This window comes from Pseudophryne corroboree, chromosome 5, assembly GCF_028390025.1.
Source record: "Pseudophryne corroboree isolate aPseCor3 chromosome 5, aPseCor3.hap2, whole genome shotgun sequence".
Lineage (NCBI taxonomy): Eukaryota > Metazoa > Chordata > Amphibia > Anura > Myobatrachidae > Pseudophryne > Pseudophryne corroboree.
The window spans coordinates 389,604,598-389,624,559 of NC_086448.1; the positions used below are offsets into that span (position 1 = coordinate 389,604,598).

The 19,962-nt window shown below is 46.8% G+C and overlaps 1 protein-coding gene across 2 annotated transcripts in view; it reads right to left on the reverse strand.

The window, feature by feature from the left end:
- The window catches only part of TRIO (trio Rho guanine nucleotide exchange factor), a 1,426,902-nt gene that overhangs the window by 608,830 nt on the left and 798,110 nt on the right, over positions 1–19,962 (reverse strand). For both annotated transcript variants that reach the window (XM_063922713.1, XM_063922714.1), the window contains exon 23: positions 19,803–19,918. In XM_063922713.1, the coding sequence (XP_063778783.1) occupies positions 19,803–19,918 (116 nt within the window). The remainder of the gene's footprint in view (positions 1–19,802; positions 19,919–19,962) is intronic.

The following is a 19,962-nucleotide window of genomic DNA, read 5'->3' on the forward strand; positions in this document are numbered from 1 at the left end:
TATCCTTGACACCTCTCGCATGCAGGCCCTGCTTTTTGTCCCCCCTTCCAATTTAGGTATGCCAATGTCGTGGCGTTGTCCAACTATACCTGGACCGTGTGTTCCCTGAGCAGAGGAGAGGCCTGAAGCAGAGCATTATAGATCGCCCGAAGTTCCAGAATGTTGATCGAAAGGAGGGCTTCATGGGCTGACCACATGCCCTGGAACTGAGCCCTCTGGGTGACAGTTGCCCATCCTCTCAGACTTGCATCTGTCGTGAGGAGGACCCAAACCTGAATCCCGAAGTTTTGGCCTTCCAGTAGGTTGTAGGATTGCAGCCACCACAGGAGAGAAACCCTGGCCTGAGGTGACACCCGAATTATCCGCTGCATCTGATGATGTGATCCGGACCACTTGCTCAGGAGGTCCAACTTAAATGTTCTGGCATGGAACCTCCCATAATGGAGCGCATCGTACGAGGCAACCATTTTCCCCAACAATCTTATGTAAAGATGGACGGATATCCGAGAAGGCCGGAGAACCATGCTGACAATCTCCTCAAGGGTTCTCGCCTTGTCCTCTGGGAGAAACACCTTTTGGGTCACAGTATTCCCACAACATTCCCAAGAACAGGAGCCGCTGAGCTTGCTCCAGGTGGGACTTCTGTAGATTGAGGATATACCCATGGTGGGACAGAAGCTGGATAGTGCGGTCTATATGAAGCAATAAAAGCTCCCTGGATTTTGCTTTTATCAGAAGATCATACAGGTAAGGGACCACATTGACCCCCTGGACCCGGAGTTAGATCATCTCCGCCATCACCTCCGTGAACACCATCGGAGCCGTGGAAAGGACGAAGGGCAACGCCTGAAACTGGTAATGATCGTTCAGCAGGGCAAGCGTCAGGTAGAGCTGATGAGGTGCCCAAATTAGGATATGGAGGTAGGAGTCTTTGATATCTAGGTAGACCATGAACTCCCGTTCTTCCAGGCCCGCAATCACCGCTCGCAAGGATTCCATCTTGAACTTGAAAACCTTTAGGTAAGGGTTCAAGGATTTTAGATTCAAAATGGGCCTTACCGAACCATCTGATTTCGGTGCCACAAACAGGTTAGAGTAGTAACCCTGTCCCTGTTGTTGCAGTGGCACTGGAACAATGACGTGGGATTGGACCAACTTTAGGAGGGCCTGTCGCAGCGTAACACGTGTATCCTCCAAAGCTAGTAAGCTTGAGTTGAAAAATCTTTGGGGAAGAGCACTATCAAACTCCAGCTTGTAGCCCTGAGAAACAAGGTCCTTGACCGAGGTTTCCTGCCAGGAATTTTCCCAGATGCGGCTGAATTAACGCAGCCATGCTCGCACTTCGAGATCCCCTCAGGGTAGGTGGGCACCGTCCTGCTGAGGCCTTAGTAGAAGCTGTACCGGTGCTCTCCTGAGAACTGGTGATCGCTGGTTTTCTTGTCTTACCTCTGGTGCTTCTATCCACATTGGAGGCACCTCTAGCCATAGATATAAACCTGTTCGACCGAAAAGACTGGGTAGACGGCCCCGGGGAGGAATGCCTGGCCGGCGGGGCCCCAGAAGGGAGAAACATGGATTTCCCTAGAGTAACTTTAGAAATCCACGTATCCAATTCTACCCCAAAGATCCATTCGCCCAAAAAGGGGAGAGACTCAACACTGCACTTAGATTCTGCATCCGCTATCCACTGAGACAACCACAAAGCCCTATGCGCCGACACTGCCACAGCAGATGTCCTAGCATTAATATTGCCTATCGCCTTGAGAGAGTCACACAGGACACGTGGAGTGTCCTGAATGTGCTTCAGGAGAGTCACTGTAGTGACCAGGGGCATATCCCCCAAGAGGCCCTCCTGAATCTAAGTAGCCCAGGTATGAGAGGCATGAGACATCCAGCAACCTGCTATGAACGGTCTTTGAGACATACCCGCTGCTGTGCAGATAAACTTTAGGGTAGTTTCTATCTTCCTAACCACAGGGTCCTTCATGGTGAAGAAGCCCGGGGCCGGCAGTACCACCTTTTTGGATAGGCGTGAAATTTATACGTCCACAGCTGGGGGTTCTTCCCAGAATTTTCTGCATTCAGAAGCAAATGGGAAAGTATGCAGGAACTCTTAAAAATTGGTATTTTTTACTTGGATTTTTCCAGGCTAACTTAAATAGGTATGGGTGAAAAATGGATTACCAAGTAATACCTTTGGCGCTCGTAATGAGTAGCTTTCCTTGGAGCAGCTAATACAACAGGGTTAGTTAGGCCCCACAACTAAAACAACAATAAAATAGAAATAAGCGCTTGGAAACTGGATATGAAATCTATCACAATTTTAATAAAGTGATTAAAAAATATTACTGTTGTAACAGATAATTAAAATTAAATTTGTATAATTAAATTCGGGCATAACATAGCACTGCAAAAATGTAAGAAGTCCCATATACTCTATATGGTATGTAAATCATTTGCCGGTACTTAAGTAAACCAGTTCATCCCCAGGAATGCTGCCACAGTCAAGGAACAATTGTAAGCAAATGGAAAAGAACCAACTGCTGTTGGAATGACCTTACGTGGCTTGGTTCAAGGTGCTACTTGGTCCAATTAGTTGCTCAGGTCCAATGGTGCAAAAATCCAATTCGCTGATGGAAGATGTTCCTATATCCGACTTCTAGGCTTTTGTATGGGGATGAAGAATCAAAGTCCAGCTAATCCACCGACGCGTTTCGCTGTTTCACACAGCTTTTTCAAGGTTATGTGTTACAGTGACTGAATGCCCTTTATATAGCAGTGCTAATAGCCCATGCAAATCAGGTGTGACAAACTAAATATATTTAAATGATGCTTAAAATAAGATTCTATCCAGTTTCCATATTTAGTAACAGACAATGAGACCATAATAACACTAGCCCGTCAGGTTTTTATTAGTATAAGACCTTTTTTGAATAAAATTAATGATTGAAGAAGCCGGTTCCCGATCACATGATCGCGGAACCATTTCCTGTGTATGGAACGCAAACTCGTTCCCATTAGTTAGCATCCGGTCACGTGACCGGAACTCGGCCAAACTTCCGCCAAGCCCGGCATCCTGTTACCAGGAGACGGACCGCACGAAGAGACCCGTTCCGGTCACGTGACCGGAGACTCGACGTCACGTCTTAGTTACATAGGATCTCCTGTATAGAGAACATTTACATATCACGTGTTCGTCCGGACAAATCGTTTATTAAAGATCTTGAACCAAGCCACGTAAGGTCATTCCAACAGCAGTTGGTACTTTTCCATTCGCTTACAATTGTTCCTGGACTGTGGCAGCATTCCTGGGGATGAACTGGTTTACTTAAGTACCGGCAAATAATTTACATACCATATAGAGTATATGGGACTTCTTAAATTTTTGCAGTGCTATGTTATGCCCGAATTTAATTATACAAATTTCATTTTAATTATCTGTTGCAACAGTAATATTTTTTAATCACTTTATTAAAATTGTGATAGATTTCATATCCAGTTTCCAAGCGCTTATTTCTATTTTATTGTTGGTTTAACTTAAATAGGTATTCGAACGTTGCAGAATCAGGGAAAGTGACACTTGGCTTGTTCAGTGTGAAGAGAAACGACTTCTGTGTCGCAGCATTCTCTAGAAGGAGTTTTAACATGTCCCATATATAGCTAAAATGAGGGGTTCAATAACCTGTGCAGAAGAAAAATCCCCAGTAATAGGGTCCAATCCCTCCCCTCTCCTCCAGTAGTTTCTCATCTGAAAGCAAAGCAGGTAACCCACGTTTATGTGGTCCTGAGTTAGAGAGGGGGAGCTGTGGAACATCTGCCCTTGCAGCCAGGTCTGCAACAGCCTGCTGCAATTGTTGAGTTTTTTGAGCATTAGCAGTAAGCTGAGATTACATATCTGACATCATGTTTTTTACGACACCTAGCCTCTTGACCCTCCCCCAGTCCCCACACTGAGCTGTGAGGACTGACTACATTGTTCACATGATAATGAACCAGACTGAGGAGGAGAGAATCTGGTGTGACATACACTGCATAAGGTGTTTTACCATGCTTACAGTAAACAATACTTACATACACACAGACAAGTCCTACAATAGCAAGCCTGCCCTTACTGTATGGGAGAGGGAGACAAAGAAAAGGGAACAGCACACCCAAAGCAAGGCTGCAAGCTGATATATCACGGTGAAACACTGATGTTTTGTCCTTTTCAGGACACAGTAGTGTACAATAGCGGCTCTCCCTCTTTGCTACACCCCTGTACCAGTTTTCCTGTGTATCCTGAGTGTCTGGAGGAGCTGTGTGTACCTGCCACTGCAGCTGTATGCAGAGGAAGGCGCCAAAACGCAGCTGGTCCCGCTCTGAGGAAGCTCCGCCCCCTGCAATGGAGCCGAAGCTTCAGCAATCTGTATACTGGCAAAAGTCTCCCCATGAGTATAAAACATCACACAAGTGCTAGTTTTATCCACCATTGCCAGTGTACACAGGTAGGCTATAGCGGGGTCGCCCCGGAGGGTCCTGTATGCCGCACCATGAAACAGGGAATCCCCCTAGCGGGGCTCCCAATTAGTACTCAACACTGATGTCACCTTCAGGCTATCGTTAGGGCTGTGCAGCATGCTGCAATTGTGACCACACAGGAGCAGTGCCCCGTTGTACAACAACCTCCCAGGACAGTGGTCCTGCAGCGGGGAGGCGGCTCTGACACCTTGCAAGGTCGGTGACAGTTACTCCCCACTAACTCACACAGAGCAGGTATGCTGTTGCCCGAACAGCATGCCGAAAAACTCTCTGGAGCTTCAGAGTGTGCAACCTCTCCTGAGGGCACTTTTCTCTAAACTGCCTGTAGGAGGGGGCATGGTGGGGAGGAGCCAGCAAACCCAGCTGAAAAAAATTAAAGTGCACCGGCTCCTTTGGACCCCGTCTATATCCCATCGATGGGATCCCTTATGGATGCTAGAGAAACTAACAGTGTGGGCGGCATCATGAAAAAATAGGATTTTAATTACCTACCGGTAAATCCTTTTCTCGTAGTCCGTAGAGGATGCTGGGGTCCACATTAGTACCATGGGGTAAAGATGGGTCCCACCAGGACCCATCTATACCCCATGGTACCCCAGTCATGGGCACTTTAAGAGTTGAATACTGTGGGCTGGCTCCTCCCTCTATGCCCCTCATACCAGACTCAGTCTAGAAACTGTGCCCGAGGAGAGGTACATACTTCAAGAGAAGAAAATACACAGATAGTGGTGAGATTCATACCAGCTCACACATAAGGCAAACCAGGCTCGACAGCCTGAACAATCTCAGCAATAGCTAAACACAGTACTTAAACAAGTAACAACACTGTACTAAACCAAGAAACAATGCAGTACTGAACCAGGGAACAACTGCAGGAAAACGAAGAGCTGGGCGGGCGCCCAGCATCCTCTACGGACTACGAGAAAAGGATTTATCGCTAGGTAATTCAAATCCTATTTTCTCTTACGTCCTAGAGGATGCTGGGGTCCACATTAGTACCGTGGGGATGTACCAAAGCTCCCAATACGGGAGGGAGAGCGCGGAGGCTCCTGCAGAACTGATTGACCAAACTTCAGGTCCTCAGAGGCCAAAGTATCAAACTTGTAGCACTTCGCAAACATGTTCGACCCCAACCAAGTAGCCGCTCGGCAAAGCTGAGACCCCCCGGGTAGCCACCCAGGAAAAACCCATCTTATGAGTAGAGTGGGCCTTAACAGATTTTGGACACTGCAAGCCTGCTGTAGAGTAAGCATGCTAGATAGTGAACCTGATCCAGCGAGAAATTGTCTGCTTAGAAGCAGGACACCCAATCTTGTTCAGATCATAAAGGACAAACAGAGAGTCCGACTTTCTGTAACGTGAAGTCCTCTTCACATAGATCTTCAAAGCCCTCACAACATCCAAGGATTTTGAGGTAATTGAGGAGTCAGTAGCCACTGGCACCACAATAGGTTGGTTGATATGAAAGGCCGACACAACCTTTGGAAGAAACTGCTGACGCGTCCTGAGCTCAGCTCTATCTTCATGGAAAATCAAATAGGGGCTCCTGCATGACAATGACCCCAATTCAGACAAACGCCTAGCCAAAGCTAATACCAACAGTGTGACCACCTTTCAAGTGAGAAACTTGACCAACCTCCTGTAGAGGTTTGAACCAATACGATTGCAGGAACTGCAACACCACGTTAAGATCCCAAGGTGCCGTAGGAGGCTGGATGTGCAGCACCCCTTTCAAGAAAGTTTGAACCTCAGGGAGCGGAGCCAACTGCTTCTGGAAGAAAATGTACAAGGCCAAAATCTGGACTTTTATGGAGCCCAAACGTAGGTTTATGTAAATGTACAATGATGTGTGCGACGGATATTACTACATCATTGTGAATCTGGATTATGAATTTGAGATGTTTTTAAGCTCTAGTTTTTGCTGATTTTAGGGCATGTCAAATAATATGATTTTTATATTATATGCCATCCTTTCCCCACTGGGGAGTCTACTAGTTCACTTTATATTCATCTTTGAGCCTTGTTTAGGTTTATTTTTAGTGCATGCAAATCAATATGGTTTTTAAGTCATATGTAAACTCTATTCATTTGGGAGCTCACTAGTGCACTTTATATTTATTTTGTAGGCGCACTATGGATCTTTTATTTATTAATACCTGGATTACATCACTTCCGGATTTGACACTTTCCTGCCTGAATATAGGCAATCGGACTCCAGTGGACTACATTTCCCACATGCCCAGGGACCTGATGTTGCATCGAGGATGTCTGTCCATTTTACAGTACACAGAAACTCCAATTTCCAGAATGCCCGGGACCCGTAATTTCCGGCCGACGTGAATGTTTTTATTATAGTTTTGCCTATTCAGTGTCTCCACAGGATTGTAATAGATGTTTATAAGAATGTGAATGAGAGTAACACTGTGATCTATTTGTTGTGAAAATGGCAAAGAGGATAAATACTACATAATAATAACCAATTCTAACTAACTAAATTATGACGTCACTTCCTGTTGAATTTCTTTTGGGCACATGCCTTTTAAATATCAAGCAACTGCCACACTCCATTATGTCTTGATAAAGGCCCAGGCCAGGGCTGAAACATGTTGACAACAGGAGTGTGAGTAGTTATTTACCTATTGGTTATTTCAAATAAAAACTTTTCTGCTGCTTTGGAACCTGTAACCCCTTTTGCCGATTTTTGCTGCTATTTTTCTATTTTGTTTATTTTATGGATGGACTCCATTTTAAGTGTTCATGTTTGTGATTTTTATTAAATTTGTGTACCCCCCCTGCTTCCACTTGAGGAGAGTGAGTTTCTTTGGGGAGCCAACATTACCACTTTCCGGGAAATAGAACTGAAAGATACCTTTATGGGAGTATCATCACACCGAGCAGTGAGTTGGGGTACGCTTGAGTGGACCCATATTTCACTCCTTTCCATACTAAAGATACCTTGATGTGTTTAACACCCACCTTGCGAGTGTGAGTTCTTGGGTACGCTTCATTTATATATATATTTCCATCCTAAAACATCACGTCGGGCGTAGTTCAAGTAGGCGAGGCCACAGCATTCGGCAAAGAAACCTTGATGGGCTTATAGCTTCTTAATCAAAGTGTGAGTAGGGTACGCTCCTAAGCCACCTCTTGATCATATAAAAAATACACTAAGAACTGAGGATACATAAAATGAATCTACTACACATTGGTTTTTATTTTTTATTCCCTTACATGTTACTATACTCTGGAGAAATTCCATCAGAACATTCGCTTTGAGGACTCCATTAAAGGAACCTTCATTAAGGGATGTTATGGTGATTTTTATTTGTCTATAATTTGTGTTAAAGCACTGTGGTTATAAACACAGATCTCTGATTTTGTGGTAGTATTTGTTGTTTTGGAGATGTGGTGACATCTCATGAGGTCTGCTATACCATAGCTGCTGAGCGCCTGTTCTAGAACACACCCTAACCATACTGCTTTGCCACATCCACACCTGCTTGCGGGAAGAGGAGAAACCACCCAAGTAGAAACTACAATGTAGGACACTTCTTGGATTCACACCAAGACACATACTTTTTCCAAATGCGATGGTAAAGTTTAGACGTTACTCCTTTCCTAGCCTGGATCAGAGTAGAAATAACCTTGTTTGGAATGCCTTTCCGAACTAAGATTTGGCGTTCAACCTCCATGCCGTTAAACGTAGCCGTGGTAAGTCTTGATAAGCGAACGGCCCATGTTGTAGAAGGTCCTCTCAAAGAGGAAGAGGCCTCAAATCTTCCAGCAGTAACTCCAGAAGGTCCGCGTACCAAGCACTTATTGGCCAGTCTGGAGCAATGAGGATCGCCAGAACTCTTGTCCTTTTGATTATTTTGAGAATTCTTGGAATGAGTGGAAGTGGAGGGAACACATACACTGACTGAAACACACACGGAGTTACCAGGGCGTCCACCGCCACTGCCTGTGGGTCCCGCGACCTGGAACAATTCCTCCGAAGCTTCCTGTTGAGGCATTAGGCCATCATGTCTATTTGAGGTACGCCCCAAAGACTTGTCACCTCTGCAAACACCTCTGGGTGAAGGCCCCACTCTCTCGGATGGAGATATTGTCTCCTGAAGAAGTCCGCTTTTAGTTGTCTACTCCCGGAATGAAGTTTGCTGACAGTGCCACCGCATGTCTTTCCGCCTAGAGGATGACTCTTGTTACCTCTGACATTGCAGCTCTGCTCTTCGTTACGCCTTGTCGGTTTATGTAGGCCACTGTCGTTACATTGTCCGACTGTACTTGAATGGCCCGATCTTGTAGAAGATGAGCTGCCTGTAGAAGACCGTTGTACATGGCACTAGTACCAGAATGTTTATTGGAAGGCTGGATTCCAAACTTGACCACCGTCCTTGGAAGTTTTCCCCCTGGGTGACTGCTCCCCAACCTCTGAGACTTGCATCCGTGGTTAGAAGGATCCAATTCTGAATCCCAAACCTGCAGCCCTCCAGTAGGTGAGAAGTTTGCAGCCACCAGAGGAGCGAGATTCTGGCTTTCAGTGACAGACGTATCCTCTGGTGAATGTGAAGATGAGACCCTGACCATTTGTCCAGGAGATCCAGCTGGAAAGACTGTGCATTAAATCTTCCGTACTATAGAGCCTCGTAGGAGGCAACCATCTTCCCCAGAAGGCGAAAGCACTGATGAACCAATACTTGGGCTGGCTTCAGGACATCCCGGTACCATTGATTGCATCTCCAATGCTTTCTCCACTGGCAGAAACACCCTCTGCACTTCCGTGTCGAGAATCATCCCCAGGAAGGACAGTCTTCTCGTCGGTTACAAATGTGACTTAAGAAGACTCAGGATCCAACCATGATCCCGGAGCATTCGAGTTGTGAGAGCAATAAACTGTAACAACTTCTCTCTGGACGATGCTTTTCTCAGCAGATCGTCCAGATATTGAATTATGTTCACACATTGCTTGCGGAGTAGTAGCATCATCTCTACCATGAACTTTGTGAACACCCTCGGTGCCGTAAATAGGCCGAATGGCAGCGCCTGCAACCTGTTAGTGACAGTCCAACAGCGCAAACCTGAGATAAGCCTGGTGTGACGGCCAAATAAGAATGTGAAGGTATGCATCTCCTTGATCTCTAAGGATACCAGGAATTCCCCCTCCTCCAGATCTGAGATCACCGCTCTCAGAGATTCCATCTTGAAATTGAATTCCCTCAAATATGGATTTAACAATTTGAGGTTCAATATTGGTCTGACCGAACTGTCCAGCTTCGGCACCACAAAAAGGTTTGAGTAGTAACCCTTGTTTTCCAGGTGAGATGGAACTGGAACAATGACATCTGCCCTTTCCAATATTTTAATGGCTTCTTGTAAGATTGCCCTTTCTGTCAGCAAAGCTGGTAAGTCTGACTTGAAAAATTTGTGAGGAGGGAGTTCTTGAAACTGTAGTCTGTACCCGTGAGATACAATATCTTGTACCCAGGGGTCCAGGCCTGAAGACGCCCAAACCTGACTGAAATTCCATAGACGTGCTCCCACCTGCCCGACCTCCAGGCAGGATGGTCCACCGACATGCTGAGGATTTTGAGGAAACAGAGCTCGGCTTCTGTTCCTGGGAACCCGTCGGTGCAGGTTTTCTGGATTTTCCTCGACCACCTCTGAAGAAGGTGGAAGGGGATTTGGACTTCTTAACCTTTGCGGTCCGAAAGAACTGCATGTAGACGCAGAAAAGGATTTTGTTGCTGTCGGAGTGGTTGAGGGAAGAAAGGTTGACTTACCCAACGGTAGCCGTGGAGATCCACGCATCCAAAGCCTCCCCAAATAGAGCCTGACCTGTGTAGGGTAGGTTCTCCACACTTTTCTTGGATTCCGCATCCGCAGACCATTGGCGCAGCCAGAGTACCCTGAGTGCCGACACGGCCATGGAAGACGTCCGTGCAGTCAGATTACCAAGGTCCTTCATGGCCTCCACCATGAAACCCGCAGAATCCTGTATGTGACGTAAAAACAATTCAATGTCGCTTCTATCCATAGTATCTAAATACTCTACTAACTTGCCTGACAACTTTACTATGGCTTTAGAAATCCATGCACAAGCAATAGTGGGCTTAAGCGCCACACCTGAGGCAGTGTATATGGATTTGAGCGTAGTCTCAATTTTGCGGTCTGACAATTATTTCAAAGTGGTAGACCCAGGGACAGGTAAAATCACCTTTTTAGACAATCTAGAAACAGAAGTGTCTACAATAGGAGGGTTTTCACACTTTTTCCTATCCTCTTCAGGGAAAGGAAAAGCAACCAGAACTCTTTGTGATCTCGAATTTTCCCAGTATTTTTCAAATATAGCGTTTAATTCAATAGACGCAGGAAAGGTAAGGGAGACTTTCTTACTGTCAGTACAATAAGCCTCCTCGACCTGTTCAGGAACTTTGTCAGTAATGTGTAAAACATCCCTAATGGCCTCAATCATTAGTTGTACCCCTTTAGCAAGGGATGCCTCCCCCCGCAGAATGTCCCAATCACACTCGTATCAGAGTCGGTATCCGTGTTGACTTGCATTACTTGGGCAAGAGCACGCTTTTGGGGGCATAAACCAGGGGACTTAGATGAGGTAGGGAGCTGAATACAACAAAACCTCCACATTTTGTTTTAAAACCTGTGTTTTAGTCTCATAATGAGTTATCCTAGATGAAATCTGGGATATCATAGTAACATAGTATCGAAGGTTGAAAAAAGACAATTGTCCATCGAGTTCAACCTATTTGTGGTCTCCTATGCACGATTATTTTGTATAAAATTTTGACTGAAGTTGATGACTGCCGTTACGTTTTACCCCTCTTTTTTATATTAACCATAGTGTGCGACTATGCCCCGTAACCCTGGATATCCTTATCCATTAGGAATTTATCTAACCCATTATTAAAGGTGTTGACTGAGTCGGCCATTACAACTCCCTCAGGCAGGGAATTCCTAACACATATCGTCCTTACCGTAAAAAATAAGAATTTACTCACCGGTAATTCTATTTCTCGTAGTCCGTAGTGGATGCTGGGAACTCCGTAAGGACCATGGGGAATAGACGGCTCCGCAGGAGACTGGGCACATCTAAAGAAATATTTAGGACTATCTGGTGTGCACTGGCTCCTCCCATGACCCTCCTCCAAGCCTCAGTTAGGACACTGTGCCCGGAAGAGCTGACACAATAAGGAAGGATTTTGAATCCCGGTTAAGACTCATACCAGCCACACCAATCACACCGTATAACTCGTGATAGGAACCCCGGTTAACAGTATGATAACAAAAGGAGCCTCTGAACAGATGGCTCGCAATAACAACCCGATTTGTGTAACAATAACTATTTACAAGTATTGCAGACAATCCGCACTAGGGATGGGCGCCCAGCATCCACTACGGACTACGAGAAATAGAATTACCGGTGAGTAAATTCTTATTTTCTCTGACGTCCTAGTGGATGCTGGGAACTCCGTAAGGACCATGGGGATTATACCAAAGCTCCCAAACGGGCGGGAGAGTGCGGATGACTCTGCAGCACCGAATGAGAGAACTCCAGGTCCTCCTCAGCCAGGGTATCAAATTTACAGAATTTTGCAAACGTGTTTGCCTCTGACCAAGTAGCAGCTCGGCAAAGTTGTAAAGCCGAGACCCCTCGGGCAGCCGCCCAAGATGAGCCCACCTTCCTTGTGGAATGGGCTTTTACAGATTTAGGCTGCGGTAGTCCCACCGCAGAATGCGCCAGCTGAATAGTGCTACAAATCCAGCGCGCGGTAGACTGCTTAGAAGCAGGAGCACCCAGTTTGTTGGGTGCATACAGGATAAACAGCGAGTCAGTTTTCCTGACTCCAGCCGTCCTGGAAACATAAATTTTCAGGGCCCTGACTACGTCCAGTAACTTGGAATCCCCCAAGTCCCTAGTAGCCGCAGGCACCACAATAGGCTGGTTCAAGTGAAACGCTGATACCACCTTTGGGAGAAACTGAGGACGAGTCCTCAACTCTGCCCTATCCATATGGAAAATCAGATAAGGGCTTTTACAGGACAAAGCCGCCAATTCTGACACATGCCTGGCCGAAGCCAGGGCCAACAGCATGACCACTTTCCACGTGAGATATTTCAAATCCACAGTCTTAAGTGGTTCAAACCAATGTGATTTCAGGAACTCCAAAACCACATTGAGATCCCAAGGTGCCACTGGGGGCACAAAAGGAGGCTGAATATGCAGAACTCCTTAGACAAAAGTCTGAACTTCAGGCAGTGAAGCCAGTTCTTTCTGGAAGAAAATCGACAGGGCCGAAATCTGGACCTTAATGGACCCCAATTTGAGGCCCAACGTCACCCCTGCTTGCAGGAAATGCAGGAATCGACCCAGTTGAAATTCCTCCGTTGGGACCTTCCTGGCCTCACACCAAGCAACATATTTCCGCCAAATGTGGTGATAATGTTTTCGGTGACATCCTTCCTGGCTTTGATCAGGGTAGGGATGACTTCCTCCGGAATGCCCTTTTCTCAGTACCTTGGGAATGAGAGGCAGAGGAGGAAACACATAAACCGACTGGTACACCCACGGTGTTACTAGAGCGTCCACAGCGATCGCCTGAGGGTCCCTTGACCTGGCACAATATCTTTTTAGCTTTTTGTTGAGGCGGGATGCCATCATGTCCACCTGTGGTCTTTCCCAACGGTTTACCAGCATTTGGAAGACTTCTGGATGAAGTCCCCATTCTCCCGGGTGGAGGTCGTGCCTGCTGAGGAAGTCTGCTTCCCAGTTGTCCACTCCCGGAATGAACACTGCTGTCAGTGCTAACACATGATTTTCCGGCCATCGGAGAATCCTTGTGGCTTCTGCCATTGCCCTCCTGCTTCTTGTGCCGCCCTGTCTGTTTACATGGGCGACCGCCGTGATGTTGTCTGATTTGGATCAGTACCGGCTGGTTCTGAAGCAGGGGCCTTGCTTGGCTTAGGGCATTGTAAATGGCCCTTAGTTCCAGAATTGTGAAGCGAAATCTCCTGATTTGACCACAGTCCTTGGAAATTTCTTCCCTGTGTGACTGCACCCCAGCCCCGAAGGCTGGCATCCGTGGTCACCAGGACCCAGTCCTGTATTCCGAATCTGCGGCCCTCTAGTAGATGAGCCCTCTGCAGCCACCACAGCAGCGACACCCTGGTCCTTGCCGACAGGGTTATCCGCTGTTGCATCTGGGGATGGGACCCGGACCATTTGTCCAACAGGTCCCACTGGAAAGTCCTTGCGTGGAACCTTCCGAATGGAATTGCTTCGTACGAAGCTACCATTTTTCCCAGGACTCGTGTGCATTGATGTACCGACACCTGTCCCGGTTTTAGGAGGTCTCTGACTAGAGATGACAACTCCTCGGCTTTTTCCACTGCAAGAAACACTTTTTTCTGGTCTGTGTCCAGAATCATTCCCAGGAACAGAAGACGTGTCGTCGGGACCAGCTGTGACTTTGGAATATTGAGAATCCAGCCGTGCTGTTGTAGCACTTCCCGAGAAAGTGCTTCCCCCACTACCAACTGTTCCTTGGACCTCGCCTTTATCAGGAGATCGTCCAAGTACGGGATAATTAAAACTCCCTTCTTGCGAAGGAGTATCATCATTTCGGCCATTACCTTGGTAAAGACCCTCGGTGCCGTGGATAACCCAAACGGCAGCGTCTGGAACGGATAGTGACAGTCCTGTACCACAAATCTGAGGTACTCCTGGTGAGGAGGGTAAATGGGGACATGCAGGTACGCATCCTTAAAGTCCAGGGAGACCATGTAATCCCCCTCGTCCAGGCTCGCAATAACCGCCCTGAGCGATTCCATCTTGAACTTGAACCTTTTGATATAAGTGTTCAAGGATTTTAAATTTAAGATGGGTCTCACCGAACCTTCCGGTTTCGGTACCACAAACATTGTGGAATAGTAACCCTTTCCTTGCTGAAGGAGGGGTACCTTGACAATCACTTGCTGTGAATACAGTTTTTGGATAACCACCAACACTGCCTCCCTGGCAGAGGGAGTTGCTGGTAAGGCAGATATTAGAAAACGGCGGGGGGGGGGGGGGGGGGGACGTCTCGAATTCCAGCCTGTACCCCTGAGATACTACTTGAAGGATCCAGGGATCCACCTGTGAGAGATCCCACTGTGTGCTGAAATTTCTGAGACGGGCCCCCACCGTACCCGGGTCCGCCTGTGAAGCCCCAGCGTCATGCTGTGGACTCACCGGACGCGGGGGAGGAATTTTGCTCTTGGGAACTGGCTGTTGCTGCAGCTTTTTCCCTATACCTTTGCCTCTCGGCAGAAAGGATGCGCCTCGAGCCCTCTCGTGTTTATGGGGCCGAAAGGACTGTACTTGATAATACGGTGCTTTCTTTTGCTGTGGGGTAGCCTGTGGCAAAAATGTCGATTTCCCAGCCGTAGCTGTGGAAACGAGGTCTGAAAGACCATCCCCAAACAGTTCCACCCCCCTATAAGGCAAAACTTCCATGTGCCTTTTTGTGTATACATAGAAAGCAGGAGGCTACCCTAAAAGCTATCAGCAGGATCCTTTAGGGCGGCCGTATCCTGAGACGGTAGTGCCACCTGTTTTGATAAACGTGTAAGTGCTTTATCTACCCTAGGGGGTGTTTCCCAACGTGACCTATCCTCTGGCAGGAAAGGGTCCGCTGCCAATAACCGTTTAGAAATTATCAATTTCTTATTGGGGGAAGTCCAGGCTACCTCACACACCTCATTTAATTCCTCAGATGCAGGAAAAACTACTGGTAGTTTTTTCTCACCGAACATAATACCCTTTTTTGTGGTACCTGGGGTACTATCAGAAATGTGTAATACATTTTTCATTGCCTCAATCATGTAACGGGTGGACCTATTGGAGGGTACACTAGTCTCATCGTCGTCGACACTGGAGTCGGTATCCGTGTCGACATCTGTGTCTGCCATCTGAGGTAGCAGGCGTTTTAAAGCCCCTGATGACATTTGAGATGCTGGAACAGTCACAAGCTGAGTAGCCGGCTGTCCTATGTCATCAACCTTTTATGTAAGGAGCTGACACTGTCACGTAATTCCTTCCATAAATCCATCCACACAGGTGTCGACCCCTCAGGGGGTGACAACACATTTACAGGCATTTGATCTGCCTCCACATCATTTTCCTCATCATACATGTCGACACAGCGGTACCGACACACAGCACACACACAGGGAATGCTCTGACAGAGGACAGGACCCCACAAAGCCCTTTGGGGAGACAGAGGGAGAGTATGCCAGCACACACCAGAGCGCTATATAACAGAGGGATATCACTATACAGAGTGTTTTCCCCTATAGCTGCTTGTATTATATATATATATATATATATATATATATATATATATATATATATATATATATATATATATAGCGCCTAAATTTAGTGCCCCCCCCTCTCTTTTTTACCCTTTCTGTAGTGCAGGACTGCAGGGGAGAGCCAGGGAGCGATCCTTCCAGCGGAGCTGTGAGGGAAAATGGCGCCTGTGTGCTGAGGAAGATGGCTCCGCCCCTTTCTCGACGGGCTTTCTCCCGCTTTTTGTGTTATTCTGGCAGGGGTAATTTACACCTATATAGCCTCTGGGGCTATATATGGTGTCAAGTTTTGCCAGCCAAGGTGTTAATATTGCTGCTCAGGGCGCCCCCCCCCCCCCAGTGCCCTGCACCCATCAGTGACCGAAGTGTGTGGTGTGCATGAGGAGCAATGGCGCACAGCTGCAGTGCTGTGCGCTACCTTGGAGAAGACAGAAGTCTTCAGCCGCCGATTTTCCGGACCTTCTTGCTTCTGGCTCTGTAAGGGGGACGGCGGCGCGGCTCCGGGAACGGACGACGAGGTCGGGTCCTGTGTGCGATCCCTCTGGAGCTAATGGTGTCCAGTAGCCTAAGAAGCCCAAGCTACCACCAGTTAGGTAGGTTCGCTTCTTCTCCCCTTAGTCCCTCGCTGCAGTGAGTCTGTTGCCAGCAGGTCTCACTGTAAAATAAAAAACCTAAAATATATACTTTCTTTCTAGGAGCTCAGGAGAGCCCCTAGTGTGCATCCAGCTCGGCCGGGCACAGAAATCTGAGGCTTGGAGGAGGGTCATAGGGGGAGGAGCCAGTGCACACCAGATAGTCCTAAATCTTTCTTTAGATGTGCCCAGTCTCCTGCGGAGCCGTCTATTCCCCATGGTCCTTACGGAGTTCCCAGCATCCACTAGGACGTCAGAGAAAAGTATTAACGCCGTATTGTGCGGAATCTCCTCTCCTCTAACCTGAGTGAAGCCACCCACTTGGGTTCGGGTTCAGAGGGCTGACATAGTGAATTGCATTCCCGAGTACACGGAATAGACTCTTCTGGAGAAGAGACATACTCTGCAGCACAAGATGCGGAGTCCCTAGACATGGTAAAGTGGTATATATAGCATACACACACACAGGAAAATGTCAGACAGTTTCCCCCAGTACCTTCAGAGAGAGACAAAGTTATGGAGCCAGCCCACACAGCGCTCCAGTAGACAGATATATAATAAATGCCTGGCGCTGACTGTGCAACCTTAATAGACTACACGGGAATGGTAATAATACTCACTCTCCCCCCCCCCCCCCCCTTCAATAATTCCCTGGTACTGCACAGGATAGCTGGAGTTATGTGGAGGGTCAGCGCTCCCTGTCAGAGTCTCAGTAGTGTGATCTGCAGGGAGAAAATGGTGCTGGTGAGTGTTGGATCCACACTGAGAAGCTCCGCCCCTTAAAATGGTGCATCTTCCCGCACTTTGTAAGATTATACTGGCCTGAGGTCAATGTTGCTAGCAGAAGTACAGTGTCCCTGATAGCTGCTGTGACAAGTTTTAGGGTGTTTGCGCTGGCCCAGTGCGCTCCTCACAGCGCCGCACTCTGTACCTCTGAGCCCTCTGGAGCGCAGCCTCAGCAATGCGCTCCTACCCTGATGCGGACATTCTCACCGGATCCCCGATTGTCGGGGTCACCGGTGTCCAACTCACCACCGAAGTCTTCTGGCTCTGTTATGGGGTGGCGGCAGTGCTGCGGGAGCGAGAGGTCGCCTCGGGGGTTTGCGATCGACACCCTCAGGAGCTCAGTGTCCTGTCAGCGGAGCTAGTGGCCATTAACCTCAGAGGGTTGAACACCACTCCCCCCTTAAGTCCCACGAAGCAGGGAGGCTGTTGCCAGCAGCCTCCCTGTGCCTAACTCAAACAAAAATAAGAAATCTAGAAAAACTCATATGGAACTACTCTAGCTGTAACCGGCTCCTCTTGGCACATTTTCTAAACTGAGTCTGGTAGGAGGGGCATAGAGGGAGGAGCCAGTCCACACTATTAAACTCTTAAAGTGCCCATGGCTCCCAAGGGAGCCGTCTATACCCAATGGTACTATTGTGGACCACAGCATCCCCTAGGACGTAAGAGAAATTTGCATATAACACAAGCTACGATTGTGTGGTACAAAAAGAAAGCAATGCAGATATTTTTTAAATTCAATTATTTTAGCTATATAAGGTTTCTTCAGATAGTTTGGTTCAACTCATAAAGGCATTTTTTTTTTCAAACCAGCTACTCAGAGGTAATACTGTGAACAGGATGCTCAATTTTACGGTTGTCAAAGTGTCAGCAAAAGTCAAATGTATGCAGATGACCAGGTTCTATCTATGTTAATTTTCTCGAGGTCAGTGTGCTTTGAACAACAAAACAACTACATATGATACACACCCTTGAAAATGCAGAGCCCTGCATATTACGCACATTTGGAAACACTACAAACATACCAATGATCGACATATTTAGAGTGCAACAAATAGTAGAGGTATGGTAATTGTAACGTAGAAAAAGACTTAGGGCCTAACTCGGCATGGGTTGTAGTTGTGCGAAAATTCGTACAACTACAACCCTTTACACTAGCATGTGGGGGACGCATGATAAGGGCAGACATTTGCCTATGCAGCCTAGATGCAAAGACAGGACTTCTATCCGACATCTGAATGTGACATCACGCAGACGATGAGGCCCTCCTCGCAAACGATCCAGATACACCTGCCTTGTCCGGACCTTGCCCTCCCAATATGAGGCGTTCGCATATGCGAGATGCTGTTGTAAATTCAGATTGGATGAGTTGGAATTTTTTCTTTTTCAGTCAAGGCAAATATTTTTATATTTCAGTGTTACACTTTAGATGCCATTCAATTAAATTGGTTTCATCTCATGAAAATTCACTGTACTTGTAAGGGAATTGATACATAGTTTAGCTCACAAGGTTTTGTCCTCCTAATTTAGACAAAACCTAGAAAGATATTATGGCCGGTATCCTATTAGCAGCGGTACTTTACCGCTGCTAATAGGATCGCTGGGAGCAATCCAATTAGCCCCCATGCCGGCACTTATTGGGGAATATGCTTTTGGAGCCTCAGGCACCCAAAGCATAATACACTATAAGGGACTGCCAGAGGAGTGATAAAATATGGGATCGGGGACTTAGCCCCTGATCCCAATCGGCCGAAACCGCAGCAGGGCTAATAGGATAGAAACATACATAGAAACATAGAATTTGACGGCAGATAAGAACCACTTGGCCCATCTAGTCTGCCCCTTTTTTATTTTATCCTTTAGGCAATCTCAACCCTTTTTTAACCTTGATTCTTTGTAAGGATATTCATATGCCTGTCCCAAGCATGTTTAAATTGCCCTACAGTCTTAGCCTCTACCACCTCTGATGGTAGGCTATTCCACTTATCCACTACCCTTTCTGTGAAGTAATTTTTCCTTAAATTTCCCCTGAACCTCCCCCCCTCCAGTCTCAATGTATGCCCTCGAGTTCTAATACTTCTTTTCCTTTGAAGAATGTATCCCTCCTGAACTTTTGAATATTTGAAAGTTTCTATCATGTCTCCCCTTTCCCTTCTCTCCTCCAAACTATACATGTTAAGATCTTTTAGCCTTTCCGGGTAAGTTTTGTGATGTAGGCCATGCACCATTTTAGTTGCCCTTCTTTGTACACTCTCTAATGTATTTATATCCTTCTGGAGATAGGGTCTCCAGAACTGGACACAGTATTCCAGATGGGGCCGTACCAATGACCTATACAGTGGCATTATCACTTCTTTTTTCCTGCTACTGATTCCTCTCCCGGATACCACCCATTGTCTATATTTTATTTTCAATGGGAATTTCACCTTTTAATAAAAATCACCGAAAGTTTATATAATTTACAACATTAATAATAAGATATCTGATAAATTGAATTACTCTTTTCTGCGAGCAGATTTCCTTTTCTCCTCATTGAGCTCATGTGTTGCATCGCGGAGCTTAACTTCACAGCCAGGTGCGCTGCCTGGAATTATGTCCAACTGCAGACTTTTACTCTGTCAGTACAGAAAATGTATACTAATTATCAAATTGCACTGAA